The following is a 20326-nucleotide window of genomic DNA, read 5'->3' as shown; positions in this document are numbered from 1 at the left end:
TGAGAATAAATCCAGTTTACCTAACCTCTGAGTAATGCGCTCAATTCCAGGCAACATCCTGGTGAATGTCTTCTACATTTTCTCTATCAAATCCACCTGTAGTATGGCAACCAGAACAGTACACAATATCCCAAGTGTGATCTAACCAATGTTTTGTACAACTACACTATGACATCCCAACTCTTGCACCCAAGCTTCAATCTATGAAGGCAAGCATACCAAATGGCTTCTTCACTCCATCAACATGTGTTGCTACTTTCAGGGACCCGTGGACTCCCCTTGTACATCAAAGCACACAAAGTCCCTACCATTTACTCTGTATGTCTTACTAGAATTTGATTTCCCAAAGTGCGTTCTCTCATATTTGTCTGAACTAAATACTGTCTACCACCACTCTGCCAAACTTTCCATCAGATTTGTTACATTACCTTAGCAATTCCTGAAGACATACTGAAACAGCATAGTATGGAATGACAGAAATGTTGCAATACAGGAGTTGGGACCTCACAAATCCATTAATTTAGGTTATAATGATATGACTCAAGATTTCTGTGATTTACTTGCAACATTTTTCTTGCAGGCACACCTTCATCCCATCAAATCTACTCAGGTTCTATCAGTTTTGCAAAGGGAGCGTTGAACTGTCAAGAATGCTATCTTTTGGAAGAGACAATCAAAACATTGATCATCTCAAGTGGTGAACCTGAGATAAACCAAACATAATATGCCAGAGAAACTCATCAGGTTGACCACCATCTGTGGGAAACAAAGATTGGTCAACATTTCATGCTGGAACCCTTCATCAAGAGTTTAAAAGGTAATTTTGCAGAAGAGCAAAAATTTTCATACAAGTGTTATGGTCCATATTTATCCCTCAACCAATATAATTAAGTACATCAGAATGCTGTAAATACTCAGGTCAGATTCCAGCTGTGGAAAAGAGAGATGGGTTCATGACCTTTCATCAGATGCTGCAGTTAGTGAAGCTTGGATAATGACTTCAAAGCCGCAACAGTCTAGCATCTCAACACAACATCAATTCACCTGAAATTGCCTTTCCCATCATCCTCCTTAACTTCGAGCGAAACTGTGAAGTTGTAGCTGTCACTCTCCGGGCTTGCATCACCCATGTCTTTCACTTCTGCTGCCTGCTTGGAAGATCGTCGGAAAGCAGTGGAAAAGCTGTAAAGAATTCGACTGACCTGGAGACACAAGGAGAGAGCTGCAGGTTGACAGACATGGTTTTTCTCAACTCCCACATTTACAAAGCTCTGCTGAGACCCTCCCTGGTGATCTGCTCTCTGTCCTGGATGCAGTATCGCAAAGGACAGGAAGGAGAGCTGTGGAGATAGCATGATGTTAAGCAGTTTCACAACTCTGAGCATAAAGGGTTCAATTATTGCGGTGGATGAACAGAATTGGCTTAGATAACCTCAAGTATGTAATAGTTGAATGAACTGAGACAAATAGTGTTGACATTTTTTGCTTTTAAAGGTTCCAGAATGAAAGGACATAGAACTAACTGCTCATTGGGTAAGGGGACTACTCCAGTGAGAGATGCTGCATTCTGCAACAACACAGGTGTATAGTCAAGCTAGATTGATAGAAACATTAACTGCAAGTCATCAGATCAAGGAGACAGTCATGTCACCTCAACCTGATGACACTGACCTATATCTAAATGAGCTGAAGCATGAGTGGACAAAAAACCCATTTAGGAAATGGGCTTCTGGTACTTACTGCCAAAGCTAATCAACATAACAGGTAAGGGAATACTAATTGCATCCAGCAAGGAACTATCAACAGCACAGGAGTGAGAGCACATTTTTGTTTTAGCCTGTCTCTCCATACATTTTTAAAGACACTCAAATGAATGCAAAAAGTGGTAAACACTGGCACTGATCTACCCATTGCATACATCAATGTGAGGCACTGTCTCAAGAAGGGAGCCGACATCATAAAGGACCCCCATTACCATGGTCACAACCTCTTCTCACTGCTACTTTCAGGCAGAAGGTGCAGAAGTTTGAAGGCCAGCACCTCTAGGTTCTTATTTTTGGGCATATAGCATGGTTACAGCCAACAAGCCTGAGCCCCCCCAATTACACCAATTAACCTACAAACCCCCTACATTTTTGAAGGATTGGAGGAAACTGGAGCACCTGGAAGAAACCCATGCAGATACAGGGAGAACATAAAAACTCTTTACAGACAGCATCAGATTGGAATCTGGGTCACTGTAGCTGTTATAGCATTGCTCTAACCACTACGCTAACTGTTACAAAGAACAATGGCTATCAGGCTCTTGAACTTCCTCGTACTACACTAACTATAAACTATGGGATAGAGGGTGAAGGCAGGAACACTCGCTACAGTGCTCAAATCTGGTGAGCAAGGCAAGTGATGATGGGAATCGTTGATAGAAATGGGCAGATAGGAGCAGACCCAGTCAGTGAAACATGGGTGGAAAGTGGATGGAACCAGGAGTAGGAAAGGGATAAAACTTGAAGAATAGGGAGGGCTGGAGGGGGCAGAATGGGAAAGGAAAATGGAAGATGGATGGGGTGGCCTATTTGTGTTCCCTTTTCCATATACAGGAGAGGGAGACAAGAGGAGGGATAAAGAGTCAGGTGAACTCTTTACCTCCCCATCTGTTTGTCATCTTTCACCTCTCCCTGGTTCACCAATCTCCTACAGGCAGCCTGTCCATCTATTCCCATCCTGTCATCACTTCATCCGCATTCTCTGCATTTTCAGTTTTAATGAAGAGTTCTGACCCAAAACATCGACCATTCTTTTTTTCCCATTGATACTGAGTTCCTCCAGGAAATGGGTATTTTGCTTCAGATTCCAGCATCTGCAGTCGTCCAAGTCTTTAAGTTTGAATGAAACCATTTTCTCTTTTGCTCGAGAGTGAGAGGGGACAAGAACCAATAACAGCCAAAAGCAAATGCCACTTTGATGAAAGTCTCTGTCCCTAAATTATCACTAATAGCCTCTTCACGGATATATTTCTAGCATTTCTTGTTCTTCAGTCTTTCTGCATAACCAAGTCAGGATGTGATGTATCCAACTTCAGAATCAAACTCTACTGCTATCCTTGTGACTGCCCATGAGTGAGTTAATGCAATGTTAACCCAATGATTCTGACATTTCAACACTAACAGCTGACTTCTGTACATTACTCCAAATGAACTGTTAATTGTTTCTAATCAATTTACTCATAAATCTCTTTCATAGTTATACTCAGAATCATGAAGTGTTTTTAAAGAGGAACTCAGCATGTAGTATGTTTGAGGTCTGACAAGGTGTAATAAAGTCATGACTGCCATTATTTAATTGGTCAAAATACTTGTGCACAACCAAATCTGCTAAGTGAAGGAAAAATCTCACATCTTATTTCTGCTTTTGATTCTGCATCCACATAATTACTTTGAACATTAAAATAATTTTAGCAAACAGTTAAAATGCTGTACTTACGGCTTCTTTGATCTCGCAACAGAACATGTGAAGCTGGAACTCATCTGTACTGCAGTAACTTTCAGTAAATGCAAAGCAATTACTCTCTGAAGTTCCATCAACGTCTCGGGCGCAGAACAGTACAGTATATATGGGAAATGCAGCTATCTCTGTAGTCATAGCCTGGTCTATTATCCTGAAGTGGGAGGGAGGAACCCAGAAGTTAGATGAAATGCAGTGGCCCATTAAGATACCTTATTCCAGGAATAAATTGAGCTTAAGTGACTTCTGTTTACAGGGAAAAAATTATTTACTGCGAGCTGCAAAGTTTAGTGCAGTTCTAAGTTAACCAAACACCACATTGATCAATTAACTTCTTCAAGCAGAGCAGCCAAATACCATCATATTTATATCTGTTCGTTGAAAGTTCGATCCAGTAAGGGTTCGAATTCTTCCCACTCTTCACATCCCCTCAACATATTTTTGTCTTTTAATACCCAATTCCATTTCAAACAGCAGATGAGGCAATTTAAGAAGAAAAGCAGACTACAGGATTCTTGGTTTTGCTGAGTAAAGGGGCCAAGATTTGAACCACAGATGGGGCTGTAGCCTGTGACTAGGTTCACTTAGATATCACATTTCAAGAGAAGCGCTTTAAGCTGTAAGACAGTGTGCAGAAGAATGATATCAAGGATAAGGGACATTAGTTGTGCAGGAAGATACTGGGCCTGGAGAAGCTTGAATGGTCTGCTCTCAACAGATGTTCTTGGGGAACAGCACATCAGAAATTTGGAGTATGCTTGCTCGCTTGCATCAGGTTCTGATTTCAGATTTATTGTCAAAGTGTATATATATATATCACATACAACCCTGAGATCCTTTTTCCTGACAGAATTATCACATATTGGTAGTGCAAAAAAAAACTGTACACATGTAAACGATTAAAGAATTATAAACAACTGTGCAATACAGAGAAGAAAAAAAAGCAAACAATAAAGTGCAAAAGTTCTTAAATGAGTCTCTGATTGAATTTTTTGTTGAAGAGTCTGATGCTGGAGGGGTAGCAGCTGTTCCTGAACCTGGTGGTGTGAGTCTTGTGGTACCTATACCTTTTTCCTGATGGTAGCAGTGAGAACAGAGCACATTCTGGGTGGTGTGGATCCATAATGATGGCTGCAGCTCTCTGACAGCAGTGTTCCGCACAGATGTTCTCAATGGTGGGGAAGATTTTGCCTGTGATGTCTTGGGCTAGGTCCACTACGTTTTGCAGAGCTTTACGCTTAGGGGCATTGGTGCCCTTAAACTAGACTGTGATGCAGCCGGTCAGCACATTTTCCACCACATATTTGTAGAAATATTCCAGGAGTTTCCGATGTCATACCAAACCTCCACAAACTCCAGAGGAACTAGAGGCACTGTCGTGCTTTTTTCATGATGCCATTAGTGTGTTAGGTCCAGGAAAGGTCCTCCAAAAACTTAGATTCCTCAGATTCTTCAACGATCAGTGGATCGTACATATCTGGTTTTCCCTTCCTAAGGTCAACAATCAGCTCCTTAGTTTTAGTGACATTGAGGGTGAAGTTGTTGTTGGTGCACTACTCAGCTGACCTTTCAATCTACATCCTGTATCGGACTCATCACCCCTCTTTCTACAACCCACTACTGTGGTATCATCAGCAAATTTGTTGATGGTGTTGTTGTCGTACTGAGCCACACAGTCATAGGTGTAAAGATAGTAGAGCAGGGGGCTAAGAACGCAGCCCGTGATGCTCCAGTACTGATGGTGATTGTGGAGGAGATGCTCTGACCAATCCTCACTGATTGTGGTCTGTAGGTGAGGAAATCAAGGATCCAATTACTCAGTGGAGTGTGTTGAGTCCCAGGTCTTGGAGTTTGCTGAAGAGTTTTGAGGGGATGATGGTGTTAAATGCCAAACTGTAGTTGATAAAGATCATCTTGATGAATGCATCTTTGCTGTCCAGGTGTTCCAAGGCTTTGTGTAGAGCCAGTTAGATGATATCTACCATAGACCTGTTGCTACGGTAGACAAATTGGAATGTATCCATGTCGCCATGCAGACAGGAGCTGATATGCTTCAAGACCAGCCTTTCAAAACTCTTCTTGGGCACTAGTTTGATTAACTGTTTGAAACAAGTGGGTACCACTCCCTTCCAGAGTGAATACATTGGTAAGGTGGTCAGCACAGATTTTTAATACTTGGCTGGGTATTCCATCCGGATAGGACACTTTCTTCGGATTCACTCTTCTGAAGGCAGCTCGCACATCATCCTTGAATACAGACAGGAGAGGATGGTATGAGGACATGGGAGTGTGTAGAGGTGGTTCTTTCTTGTTCTTGAGATCAAATGGGGCTTGGAGGCATTGAGTTCATCAGGGAGTGAAGATTTGTCGTATTCTACAACACCAAATTTTGTTTTGTCACAGGTTATGTCATTTGGGCCCTTTCATAACTATGGGGTATCCCTTTGTGGTTTCCATTTTCATCCAGAAAGTCCACTTCCCCCTGGAGATGGCTTTCTCAGGTCATACCTGCTCCTTCTGCTGTGATGGGAATCTCCGGACTTAAATGTCTATGATTTGGCTCTCAGCAGCTTCCGGATTTCATTGTTCATCCATGACTTCCCATGAAACAGGGATAAGATCGTTGGATAAGGGAACTGTGGTTGACAACAGGTCAGGCAGCTTGTTATGAGGAAGAAGGAAGCATACATAAGATTTAGGAAGCAAAAGACAGAAAGGGATCATGAAAGTTACATGGTAGTCAGGAAGTAACTTAAGAAAGGAATTAGGAAATCTAGAAAGAGGCACGAGAAGGCTTGTCAAGTAGGATGAAGGAAAACCCCAAGATGTTCAATGCGTACATGAAAAACAGAAGGATGACAAGAGTTAAATTAGGACCGCTTCAGGACAAAGGAAACAAAAGTGCCTGGAGGCAGGGGAGGTAGGTGAGCTCCATAATGAATACTTTGCTTCAGTGCTCACCAGAGAGAGGAACCTTGGTAAGGGTGAGGTCAGAAATAGAATATGTTGAGGTTAAGAAAGAGGAATTGCAAGATATTACCAGAAGAATGTGGAAGCTATGGAAAGTGTGCAGAGGTCATTTACCAGGATGTTGCCTGGATTGGAGAACGTGCCTTATGGGGCAAGTTTTGCAGAGCTAGGGCTTTTTCTCTTTGGAGTAAAGGATAAGAGGTGACTTAATAGTAGTTTACAAGATTATGAGAGGCATAGATAGGGTGAAGAGTCAGCACCTATTTCTCAGAGGAAGAGTAGCAAACACAAAAGGACATCTGTACAAAGTGAGGGGAGTAAAGTTTAGGGGAGATGTCAGAGGCAAGGTTATTGTGTATTTTGCATGCTGGGGATGCATTGCCAGGTGGTGGTGGAGGCTCGTACAATGGGGACATTTAAAAAGACTTTTTGACAAGCATATGGATGGAAGAAAAATAACGGGCTGAGGTAGGGAAGGCTTAGTTTTTTGAGCAGCTTTATATAGGTCAGCATAACATCATGGGCTGATGGGTTATGTTCTATGTTCAAACATCAGACAGATCCAAAGAAGTTGATCCACACACCACTTTCAAGATGCAAGAGAGGAACAGAGCGGATATTCTCTGCAAAGAATATCAGTTCTAATTCAGCACTTTTTCGCCAATACTCCTTTTTTTTGAAAATGTTATCATTTGTATCAATACAAAGTATAAATTCATTAATATAGAATGATACAATAAATTTTTTATTTTCTCCCCAAAAGAAAAAAGAAAGAACACCTACTTCTACATTTATATTACTAACATATTCTTTGACTATTTTTTATAATTACTGACTGACATGGGTGGGCAAGGTGGAGAATATAGATGGACTTTTATTCATAAAATCCATATATGGTTCCCAAATTTTATAAAAGTTTTCAATTCAATTCCTTAAACTAGAAGTAATTTTTTCTAAAAGTATGCAATTTTGCATTTCAATCTGCCATCTGTCTATTTTTTACCAAATTCTCAGTTTTCCACATTACTGCTATACATTTCTTTACTGTTATTACGGCTAAAAATAAAAATTCTTCTTGATATTTATCCAATTTCAATTTTATATCTTCTTCATATATATTCCCAAGTAAAAGTATTCTTGTATCTTTTTGTATCTTTATCTTCATAATTTGTCCTAACAATACACTCAAATCTTTCCAGAATTGTTCCACTTTCTCACAGGACCATACCGAATGTAAAAAGGTCCCTATTTCTTTGGTACATCAAAGACAGTTATCCGAATAAGTAGAATCAAGTCCATTCAATTTTTGTGAGTATAATGAACCATTTGATAGCTAGCATTAGTTGTATTTGTAACACACTCTTGTCACAATTTTGACCATATTTCCTTTTGGATTTGTATATTTAAATTTTTCCCCTTCTTAATTTTAATTTATATAAATCTTTTATCCTTTTAGTTTCTTGTAATTTTATATACGTATTAGTAATAAATTTCATGATAATAAATTGATGTTATTATATATTCAAACTGACTTTGTTCTGGGAGTCTCAAATTTGTTCCTAATTTCTTTCTTAAAAATTATTTTAGTTGATAATATATAAAAGTTGTATTATTTTGTATATTATATTTATCTTTTAATTGCTCAAAAGTTAAAAAGAAAGATCGCTTGCCAACACTCCTGTGCGATTCCAAGAATTGTACTAGTCACACTACACATTTGGCTAAGCACCAAAGCAGTATGAGGAACTTTTACTTTTCCCAAAAGTGGCCATTCACCTTCCAAGGTAAATCACATTATTTGTTCTTACACGTTTAGTGACTGGTCAATGATGGCAGTTGCTTGTTCTCATACACAACACAGCAATCTCGGCTAACACTAGGGAGGGCTCTTTTGAGATGTACACAACTAACAAGAGTAAATATCTCCCTCTGAGCAAAGGCCAAATCAAGCCTGTTTTCCCATTCAAGTAGACCTGTTATTTGAAGGGAGCTAAAAGCTTTCCAGTATATTTTTCTCTCTCCACACCCCACCAATGGATTTTGCAGTCATCGTGGTTGGTTGTATCCACCAACAGTATTTTGATATAATGCTACTCTAAAAACTGTCCAGACTGGGATCTCTCCCAGGCCCCTCCTGTTTTTAACCTAACAGTTCCCCAGCACTGGGTGGTCCGACTGAGGTCCCAAAGTGGCTCAATGTCTAGAGAAAGAACTATGCATGTAAATCATGTTCCATACCGTAAACCGCAGAAGCCTATTTTTTTGTATTATAACTGAATAAACAAACAAGGAACCTCCAAAAAAAAGCCAACAAATATGAGGTCATGCCAGAGAACAGAGGAAAAAAAATCAATTGTGTCCTCATTAAATGACAGGGCATCTGTGAGGAGCTAATTCTTCTATTTGTTTTACATTCTTCTTGAGTTACAAGAAGCTGTGAAACAGGGTGGAGATAGCCCATGAATATGATAAAACAGTGAGGTAACAGCAGATAGTTCTTTAGCAAAGGATTGCTGAAGGAACTCAGCGGGTCAGATAGCATCCAAGGGGAGAAGTCAGCATTTCAAATCAAGACTAAATAAAAAGGGGATGATTTTGTGTATATAAAGGGAGAAAGAAGCTGGGGCAGAGCCCCAGAGGTGATAGGGTATTAGACAGAAGGTGGGAGGGAGAGACTACTGGGAATTGGTGATAGGGGGAAGAGATACAGGGAAACACAGTATTTCTGTAATCAATTAAGAGAATTAATTACAGCCAAGCAATACACAAATATGCTGGAGAAACTCAGCATCTGTAGCAAGTGAGGGGAAACCAATGTTTTGGCCCTAGGCCCTTAATCAGGAATAAGCAGTCTCCAACTAAGCAGCATTGACATCGATCTCCAATTTCTGTTAACTCCTTCCCCATAGTTTCTCTCTTTCTCTATCCCTCTTTCTCCTTCCCACCAGCTCAACTCTCCTTCCTTCTCCTATCAGTGAGCTCATCATTTAGAGCCTCTGCCCTCTCCACCTATCTCTTCTCAGCTTTTCTCTCTTCTCCCCTTCCACATGTATCCACCTATTACTTCTTAACAGTCAGCTTTTTCTCCTCTCCCTTCTCCATCCTTCCTCCTCTCCTTCCTTCCCCTCCCCCCCACCTTTAATTCAGGCACCTGTCTGTTCTTTCTTATTTCTGATAAAGCTTTTGTTACACTTCCTACGGATTCTGCGTGACCTGCTGAGTTTCTCTAGCATTTGACACCACCATCTGCGATTTTCTTGTTTAACACTAACTACAACCAGGAACAGGTGTTTTCCAAACTTGCTTCCTTTGATTCATCCATTCACATGTTTCTCCAATCCTCATCACATGACTGGTGTCACGGGTTAGTTTAGAGCCTCATGGTTCCACACTGCTGTAGTGTAAGACTTCCTTAGGGCACAGAAGCATCTAAACAGGGGCAAGGATGAGGAGCCTTTTATAGTTTGAAGTAATTTAAAGTTAGTTTCAGTTCTGCATGTCAGCTGTCCAACACGTAGGTCTGTAAGCAGACCTGAGAGTCCCTGGGACAGTCCCAACTCCTTGGCGGGAGTGGCCCATGACATGCTGAGGTACTTGGGGGAGGGGGTGGTTTGCTGTATGCTAGCAAAGGAGATCCAGTGGGGCTTTCAATTCACAAACACTGGTTTAGTGACCAGAATTTTGTGACTTAATTTTAGTGTGCATTTATTGTCTCTTTTTAATTAATTTAAGTTTACTATTGTAGCTTTTTTTGACAAATTACTGTTCAGTTGCAGCAAGTTAGAATTTCAGTGCATATGTACATTGTACAATTACATGACAATAAACTCATTAACTTTAACAGAGGAAACCTTTGCACAGAAAGGCTTTTCTATTGGATTTTGAGCTTTTCACTCAAACTAACAATTGGAAGTGGATTTTTTTTTTAATTAAAGAGCTATCAGTGTTATGTCAAAAGTTTCAATGAATGTAGAACAGAGCATAGCGCAGGCCCTTTAGTCCACAATGTTGTGGTGACCTACTGTATGTAAACCTACTTCTCAGCAATCTCCCCCTTCCCTCTCTCACAGCTCATAACCCTCCATGAGACTTGATATGTAAAGGAGGAACAACATCTCAACTTTTAAATGGGGACAGTGCATCATTCTGGGCAACATCTGAGAACAATTCAGTCTTTCCCACTTTCTGTTCTGGGTTCACCGTGTCCTGTTCCATCGTCATCTATTGCACCATCATCTCTACTACTATTTCATCGCAATCTCCCCTGTAATCTGTCACAGGTCCCACTCCATCCCCCTCTCCCCACCACATGCCACCCCTCCAGGGGAGCAGGAATACTGATGGAATGGATTTGAAACATGCAAAAGGGGAATAATTTGAAGTTCAATACTCCATCTCTGTCCTTGGCCTCATCCATTGCCAGGAGGATCGACACATCATACTTATCCCCCTGCTCTATTTCACTTTAAACCTATGATTGCGTGGCTCAGTACGACAACTACACCATTTACAAATTTGCCAACAGCAGTGGGTTGTATAAAAAAGGGGTGTTAAGACAGTGCACAGGAGAGAGATCAAAAACTTGGCTGAATGGTGTACTAACAACTATCTCTCACTCAATGTCACCAAAATCAAGGAGATGATTGTAGACTTTAGGAAGGGAAAACTAGACATGTACAATCCAGTGATCACTGAGGGATCAGAGGTGGCGAAGGCGAAGGGAAATATCTGGGAGCCATTATCTCAGAGGATCTTTCTTGGATCCAACATACTAATGCCATCGTGAAGAAAGCACATTTATCATTCTACTTCCTCAGGAGTATGATATTGGAAGCCTTGGCAAACTTCTACAGATATGTAATGGAAAGTGTTCTGACTGGCTGCATCATAGACTGGTAGGGAGCACTAATACTTTCGAGCAAAAGGGAGTGGACACAGTCCAGTACATTTCAGGCAAAACTCTCCCCACCATCGAAAAAATCTACATGGAACACTGTTGTTGGAGAGCCGCAGCAATCATCAAAGATCAACATCACCCAAGACGTGCTCTGTTCATGCTGTGGCTCTCCAACATCAGGAAAGAGGAATAGGTGCCACAACACTCATACCATCAGGTTCTGTAATTGTTGCTACCCCTACACCATCAGACTCCTGAACAATAGACTCAATCAGAGTCTCATTTAAGGACTCCTACCTTGCACTAAATTTATTACTGAATATTTATTTTTGCTGTCTTTGCACAGTTTGTTTACATTTCTTTTTCATTTACATTTCTCTCTTTTCTATATGCATCTTTTTCTTGAGTTCTAGATTATTTCTCATCCAATTGTACCAGTACAACCTGATGAAACAGTGTTCTCCAGCCCATGGTGCAGAACAGTGCAAAACATGGGTACAGACCTAACACACATAGACACAAACAATACATATGCACAGTACATATGTACACATACTGTCTTAAAATAAATATTCTTAATAAATAGAAGAGACATGGAGCAGTTATTCATCAGTCTTGCTGCCCATGGGAAGAAGCTGTTCCTCAGTCTGGAGCTACTGGCTCTGATAGTTCGGTATCTTTTTCTTGACAGCAATAGCTGGAAGATGCTATTTTGCCAGCACTCTTTAAACAACGATCTCAGTTAATCCCATTGATGGGACACAAGGGCGACCCCAGTCATCCTTTTATGGTTCTGAGGATTGACTTCCAATCTGATGCTCTACAGCAATTGGACCACATTGTGATACAGCCAGCCAGGATGCTCTTTATAGAACTCCTATATAAAGTTGACAGAATGATGGCTGGTAGCCTTTCCTACCTCAGCCTTATAAGAAAGTATAGTCTTGTTGCGCCTTCCTGACAAGTGTGATGTTATGTGTCCAAGATAGATCATTTCTTAAGTGGGCTCAGAGGAAATTGATGCTCTCCAATCTCTCCACTATTGAGCTATTAATGTGTAGTGGACTGTGGTCGTCCCTGAACTTCCTGAAGTCTACAATCATCTCCTTTGTCTTATCCACATTGTTATTCTCACACCATTTCATGAGATTTTCCACCTTTTCACACCTCAACTACTGTAATGTCATCTGTAAATGATGTCTCTGTTGAAGCTGTATCTGGCATTGCAGGCATGGGCCAATAGTGTGAATAGGAGCAGACTGAGCACACAGCTCTGAGGTGCACCAGTGCTAAGCATAATGGTGCTTGATGTTCTACTGCCAATCCAGACTAACTACGGTCTTTCTGTGAGAAGTCCAGAATCCAGTTTTAGAGAGGGATGTTGAGTCCCAGTGAGGATAGCTTCTCCACTGGTCTTTGGGGTATGATTGTGTTAAACGACAAGCTGAAGTAATTGAACAGCAGCCTGACGTATGAGACATCATTCTTTAGGTGAGTCAGCACAGAGTGGAGGGACAAGGCTAGAGTATAGTTAGTGGAACGGTTCCATATGTAGGTAAACTTAAATGAGTCCAGTGTCTCTGGGTAGTGCACTTTGATAAATCCATCTCCAGACTCTCGAAACATTTCATAATGTTGGAGGTCAGTGCCACTGGGCAGTAGTTGTTGAGGCCTGTACCATCACCCTCTTTGGTACTGGGATGGCGGCAATTGTTTGTTTGAATACAGTTTAACTACTGGTAATAATAAATTCTGTGTGGCTTGCAGGTAAAAGAATCTCAGAAATCCATATGATGTCATGTCAATAAATTGAACTTTGACTTTGAAACTGAAGCACCACAAAGAAACCTACACAGTTACGGAGAGAACACAAGTTCCTTACACACAGCTCTGGATTCAAACCCAGGTCGCTGGTGCTGCTGCCCGAGAATGCTGCCTGACTGGCAGGGTCCCTCCAAGCTTCTCATCATTGGTCAGTGATGTTTACTATTTCTGAAGAATGAGCCATTTTTCGATCTTCTCCATTTGTTTATTGGGTTTCAGTGAGCTGACTGTGCACCAATGACCTCTAGAAACCTAACACTGTGGTCATCTATTGGCTGATCTGAAGACAAGCATCTCTCTTCCTCTGCTGCTTACTGATTACGAACACTGGGAACCAGCAGGAAACAGTTCCAATTCAGCTGCAGAACCAGCAGCCTCATTCTGAGAAATTAATCTTGAGCAGACACTTCAAGCATTTGATGACCTCAAAATCAAAAATCAAAAGGGAGTTGGTGTCATGGGGAAAGGGAGGGTTGGGTTGGGGGGGGGGCGGAATGGGAAGCGTAAGGGCTATATTTTACTTACTTATTTTTTTTTTACTCTGTCTTAATTTCCCATGCTTTATTTTATACATGGCCGCAGGACCAAAAGGTAGAGCATATGGACTGGGCGAAAGGAAAATATTTTGTGAGAAAGGGAAAGGGAAAGAATCAAAAGGAAAAAGAGCTAGGGCAATGGATAAAACAATTAAATTTTTGAGCTTCAATGTTAATGGCTTAAATGGAGCAGTGAAGAGGAAGTGAGTCTAGGCACAAGTTTAAAAAAAACTGCAGGTGGATGTGGTCTTTTTACAGGAGACCCACCTTACAAATAATGAATATCAAAAAAAAAACGTGGGTGGGACAAGTGATAGGATCCTCCTTTAGCTCCAAGGCCAGGGGAGTAGCTATTTTAATAGGGAAAAAGGTCCCAGTAAAGGTCAAAAGCACGGTCATAGACCCAGTGGGTAGACTTTTAATGATACACTGTCAAATTAATTATGATCCCTGGGCACTCATGAATATAACACCCCTAACTTTGATGATGAAACATTTATACAAAATGACTTTGTGCAATTGGCAGAAGGGCGAGAAAATGTCTTAATTGGAGGGGACTTCAATTTTTGCCTGGATCCGGAAATGGACAAATTGACCAAGAAAATGACAAGAGCCAGGATGGAAAAAACAACCCTGGCCTTCACTAAAGAGTTAAATCTGGTGGATGCTTAGAGATTATGGCGTTAGAGAAAGAAACTTTGGCATTAGAGAAAGAACCCACAAGGTACTGTAGTAGCAGCTGAGGGCAGAGGAAACCCCAAAAACAATCAATGCAATCCAAACAGGGCCTGACAGGATTTCTTATAAACCAAAAGAAATAAATGAAGTGTTTAGGCAGTTCTATACACAATTATATAAATCTGAGTCAAAGGGGGATTTGTACAAAATGGAGGAATTCTTGTCCAACTTGGAATTGTCAAATTTAGAACCTGAGGTGCAGGAAGGATTAGATCAGTGGTTCTCAACATTTTTCTTTCCACTCAAAATCCACTTTATGTATTCCCTATGCCATAGATGCTCTGTGATTAGTAAGGGATTGATTAAGGTAGTATGTGGGTGGAAAGAAAATGTTTCAAAACTACTGTTTTAATTGTACCAAATTGACTCATTATGTGCATAGTTTCATAACTCCAAAGGAAATAGGCCAATGACAATTTTTCTCAAGCAAAATATTTCAGCAACAATTGGTTCTTAGAGCAGTGATTCTCAAACTTCCCTTTCCACTCACACATCACTTTAAGCAATCCCTTACTAATCACAGAGTACTTATGGCATTGGGATTACTTAAAGTGGTATGTGAGTGGAAAGAAAAAGGTCAAGAACCATTGGATTAGATACCCCCTTCTCAGAGGAAGAAATAGTAAAAGCATTGAGCTCATTGCAGACTAACAGGCCTCCCGGGGAGGATGGGTTCCCTCCTGAGTTTTATTTAGAATTCAAGGACCTGTTTATGCCACTATTTATGGATGTGGTGGAACAGACAGCTGAGTCCCACACCTTTCTAGAGTCTTTTTTGATGGCAATAATTATGGCAATTCCTAAGAAGGATAGGAACCCACTAAAACTGTCCTCTTAGAGACTAATCTCACTTTTGAATACAGATTATAATAGCTAAAGCTTTGGCAAATAGATTTGCTCAGTATCTACCATAATTAATAAATCCATATCAGGTGGGGTTTGAGCAGAAAAGACAATTGGCGGACAATATAAGTAAGCTATTTAATATAATACACCTGGCACAGTCATGGGCGGATCCAAGTATATCCATGTCACTCGATGCTGAGAAAGCCTTTGATAGATTGGAGTGGGATTTTTTGGTGAAAGTGCTGTAAAAATTTGGGTTCAGACATTCATTCATAAATTGGGTTAAAGCATTGTTCCACAAACCGAAGGCCAAAGTTGTCACTAATGGACAGATATTTCCAGCCTTCCCACTGACCAAATCTAGTAGATAGGGTTGTCCGCTGTCCCCTGTTCTATTCATATTGGCTATGAATACACTGTTCGTGGAAACCATTTGTCAGGATCCAGGCATCAAAGGGTTTAGAGTGGCCCAGTAAGAACACAAAATTAATTTGATTGCAGATAATATTTTCATATAGTTGACAGAATAACCAGGTAATTGACCAGGTTATGCACTATATTGGAGGACTATGGCAAAATCTTGGAATATAAAATTTATTATGATAAGAGTGAAATAATGCCACTAATAAAAGGGGAGTATGAGAAATACCAACGAGAGAGTAAATTTAAGTGGTGTCAATAGGGGATGAAGTATTTGGGAATATGGATAGACAATTCCTGTTGAAGATTAAAGTAGCTAGAGTCTCCATGGAAAAACTGACCTTGGACTATAGCCTGGGAGGAATGAGGCTTCCAGACTTTAAAAAATATTATTGGGTGACCCAGGTGAGGTTTATCGCCTCATTCTTTGAAGGGATGGTTTATCCTGCTGGGCACAAATTGGTCTACACCCAGTAGGGGAGGAGATAGCAGGAGAAATTATTTACAAATGGGATACAAAATTAATAATGCAAAAAAACAGACAACCCAATACTAATGCATATAATCCAAACGCAGCAAAAAAATAAAAATAAAAGAAGGGTTGTCTCCTAAAACACCCCTAACCCAGAACAAATTAATCTCTATAACTATGGGTAACAAGATCCTGGACACCTGGTGCCAGAAAGGATTGTTATGAGAAGGGGAAATGATTATGTCATTTGAGGAATTAAAAAACAAATTTGACTTATTAAACAAGACCTTTTTCTGTTATCTTCAATTAAGATCGTTTTTGAGGGACAAATTAGGTCCATCTATGGTCTTGCCGCTATGTAGTGGCATGGAGGCTCTAATTCAAATGGGGATCACGTGTATATTCATTTCAACTTTGTATCTCCTGTTTCAAAACAAGAGCCCAAAACCAGGTCTCCATAAAGCGAGGCAAAGATGAGAGTCAGATCAAGGATCAATTCCTGAGTGATGCTGGTCTGACTTCTGTGGTTATTAACACCAGATATAACCATATAACCATTTACAGTGCAGAAACAGGCCATGTCGGCCCTTCAAGTCTGCGCCGGTTCACTTGAACAACTCCACTAGCTCCTCCCTCACGCTATCCGCCCATAACCCTCGAACCCCTTCACATCCACGTACACATCCAACATTCTCTTAAATGACATAAGGGACCCTGCCGCAACTATCTCTTTTGGAAGATCATTCCATTCTGCCACCACTCGCTGAGTAAAAAAGTATCCTCTAAAATTTTTCCTAAAGTTTTGCCCCCTCACTCTTAACTCATGCCCTCTTGTTCCAACCTCCCCTGCCCTCAGGGGAAAGAGACTATTTACATCTAATCTATCTATTCTTTTCATAATTTTAAATACCTCTATCAAATCCCCTCTCAGCCATCTACGTTCCAATGAATAAAGTCCCAGTCTCCTTAATATTTCCCTGTAATCTAGATGCTGTAAGCCAGGCAACATCCTTGTAAATCTTCTCTCCACCTTATCTATATCCTTTCTATAATTTGGAGACCAGAACTGAGCACAGTACTCCAAACCTGGCCTCACCAATGCCTTAAAAAGCCGCAGCATCACTTCCTAGCTTCTTTACTCTATACTATGATTTATGAAGGCCAGTATACCATATTGCCTTCTTAACCACCCTGTCTACATGGGAATCCACCTTCAATGAACTCTGTACCATAACCCCCAGGTCCCTCTGCGTACCTCAATGCCCTTCCCTTAACTGCATATGTCCTATTCTGGTTATTTTTACCGAAATGCAGCACCTCGCACTTGTCTACATTAAATTCCATCTGCTATCTTTCAGCCCACTCTTCCAAACAAACCAAATCCTTCTGTAATCCAAGAAAACCTTCCTCACTATCCACCACTCCCCCTATTTTCGTATCATCTGCGTATTTGCTTACCCAGTTAACCGCACCCACCTCCAAATCATTAATGTAAATGATAAACAACAAGGGACCCACCACCAATCCCTGAGGCTGGTGCAATATAATTTTTTGCATCACCTATACCTTACACCACAAAAATTGCATAAGGTTAAACCAGAAATCTCAAAATTGTGTTTTAGATGTGGCGTAGAGACAGGAACATTTGTGGACGTGCGCCAAGGATAGAATTAGGGGACATTTTGAAAAATAATTACAGGGATGGAGTATCCACAGGATCCAGTGTTGTTCTTGCTGGAGGATATTATGGATGCGAGTCCAAAATTGTGCAAACACCAAATTTAGTTCATGAAGGTCACCTTGGCAGTGGCCAGGAAATGCATAATGGTTACCTGGAAATCTGACTCTCAGCTAAGCATAGCAAGATGGAACACGGAGATGCAGACCTGTGTTCCCCTGGAGAAAATTACTTACAACTTAAGAGGGAGATATGTCTGGGCCCTATGTTAAATACAAGTATAAAAATAGGTCAGAGCTGAAAGGTGGGGTAAAGGGATGAGGAGGAGAAGAAGAAAGAAGGTGCAGGGGAGCAGCACAGACTAACAAGTGGTCATCAGTGGATACAGGTAAGAGGATAAAAAAGAAAAAATCTGACGTGATAAGAAGAGGAGTAGCTCTCTGAAAGGAGAAGGAGGGAAGAAGATGGGAAGCTGGATGAAAGAAGACAGAGGAATAGGGAAAGAGAGAAACTCAGGTGAGGGGGTTAACAGAAATTGGAGGTTGATATTAATCCCATTTGGCTGGAGAGTGACAAGAAGAAATACAAATATAATTAGCTCCCAGTCTATGATAAAATCTGAAAATATCTTTAATTGAATGAAAAAGGACCCACCTCACAGATCCATTGGCAACATTTGGAACATACAAGGTAACAGGAATAGGGTCTTGACAACTGGCACGCAGTTTGGCCATAGCACGAAGAGCCTCCCCTTCATTGCGTGGAGAAGTCACCTTTGTGCATCCTAAGTAAGTTAACTTGTTGAACATCACACTTTCCTCTTCCTCAGCAGTAGGTGAAACACCCTTTAGTGCACGTGACTCTGTTGAAAGAGCCCAGAGGTTAATATGTCACCATCTCTCTCTCTCTCTCTCTCTCTCTCTCTACCCCCTGTCTCTCTCCCTCTCCAGGTAAAAAGCCACATCATGCAATTGCAGACACTTTAGAGAGATTGAGGCAACTATTTTTTTTATTGCAATAGAGGGCAATGCATTTTAACAATGTACACTTCATTAATTGCAGACATTGGCAAAAGATGAGTAAAAAAACCTTGTGTTTAGGAGCATTAAGTGGACTGAACAATTCAAGTCAAAGGTGGCAATCACGTTCAATATTAAAACCAAGAAAGTGCACCAAAGACTACTTTCTCAAAAGCCTGAGGAAATTCAGCATGTTCCCCAGGTCTCTTGCCAACAAGTATCCTTGCCACATGCATCACAGCTTGGGATGGGAACAGCTCTGCAGGCTTTTCAACTTGCTTGTCATCTGTGCCTTGTCCTAAGCAAACCCATAGTCTCTAAGTTTTTGTGCAAGCCTTTCCAATATCATGCCATCCTTTAGCGTTCCTGTAATATGTCACCTAATTTTGTCCTCAACTTGGAGAGTAAGGAGTTTGAGGATCTCTGAATCACCCCAATTTGCAGACATCTTAACCATTAGATGTTGACTCCTGCCTGTTGCTTAAAAATTTTCCGCTAATAGGTTGCTCACATTACACATCATCACAACGTCATATTCCTTACCTGAGTTGGTCCCGAATTGCCAAATTTGGCATTCCAGTGCGGTTGCCGGGAAAAAAAACAGGACTGGAATAACCCACCCCCCCACCAATTGCATGTCGGTGGCTTTTACACAGAAGGCGTTGTATAAAAATGCCGCAAATATCCCAGAATGAAGTGGCTGTGTAAAAGGCACCAGAGATTTCTCTGACATTACAAAAGAACTGTCTGCATTACTGTTGTCACTTTTTTTGCACTGGGATAACTGCAAATCAACATTGTACAATGTGTATGACAATAAATTAATTACCATCAGTTTTGAATGCAAATGGGCTTGCTCACCTTTGATCCCAAGTGACCTAACCTCCAAGACTGACCTACCATGTGGGACCTTGCTAAAAGCCTTACTAAAGTTCAGATGGTAGTATCCAGTCCAAATGCAGCCAAATTGTGTTAGTGTAGATGGTCAAAAAGATGAGCATGAATGTGAAGGGCCCCTTTCTGCTCTGTATATCTCTGACTCTCATAGCTGTAATGAAATGGCAATGCATGGTTTAATAACAATGCATCAGCAAGTTGTAACATGTTGCACCAAAAATTGTGACCTTGAATCTAGAATGCACACTGACTCAAGCAAATCCCAAGAATTTGCATTGCCCTGTTTGCCCAAACAGTAAGGAATTTCCAATTTAAAAGCTGTGACATCCACTTGTCCTAAAGGTGCTGAAACTGAGTGACTGTACAAAATCAGCTTTTTTTTAAAATAAAGACTGATTTTTAAAAAGTAGAGTACTGGAGATTTTATTTGAATTTAAACTGACGCATTGCCTGGCATGCTGCTCAATCCTGATAGTATGCCTAGCTGTTTGTGTAGTTACAGCATCAGCTTCTGGCCAACAAATTGGA

General features: G+C 40.8%; 1 protein-coding gene across 6 annotated transcripts in view; it reads right to left on the bottom strand.

Moving 5' to 3' along the window:
- The window catches only part of rabgap1l (RAB GTPase activating protein 1-like), a 458975-nt gene that overhangs the window by 378085 nt on the left and 60564 nt on the right, over nucleotides 1–20326 (bottom strand). For 5 of the 6 annotated variants that reach the window (XM_069937564.1, XM_069937563.1, XM_069937559.1 and 2 more), the window contains exons 4-6: nucleotides 18537–18744; nucleotides 3481–3655; nucleotides 1045–1202 (exon numbers count right to left, since the gene is read on the bottom strand). In XM_069937564.1, coding sequence (XP_069793665.1) covers nucleotides 1045–1202; nucleotides 3481–3655; nucleotides 18537–18744 — 541 coding nt within the window. The remainder of the gene's footprint in view (nucleotides 1–1044; nucleotides 1203–3480; nucleotides 3656–18536; nucleotides 18745–20326) is intronic. The other variant, XM_069937562.1, reaches the window with a different exon arrangement.

Source organism: Narcine bancroftii, chromosome 5, assembly GCF_036971445.1.
Source record: "Narcine bancroftii isolate sNarBan1 chromosome 5, sNarBan1.hap1, whole genome shotgun sequence".
Classification (NCBI taxonomy): domain Eukaryota; kingdom Metazoa; phylum Chordata; class Chondrichthyes; order Torpediniformes; family Narcinidae; genus Narcine; species Narcine bancroftii.
The sequence above is the reverse complement of the archived record's forward strand: the minus strand, read 5'-3'. Positions and strand labels throughout refer to the sequence as shown.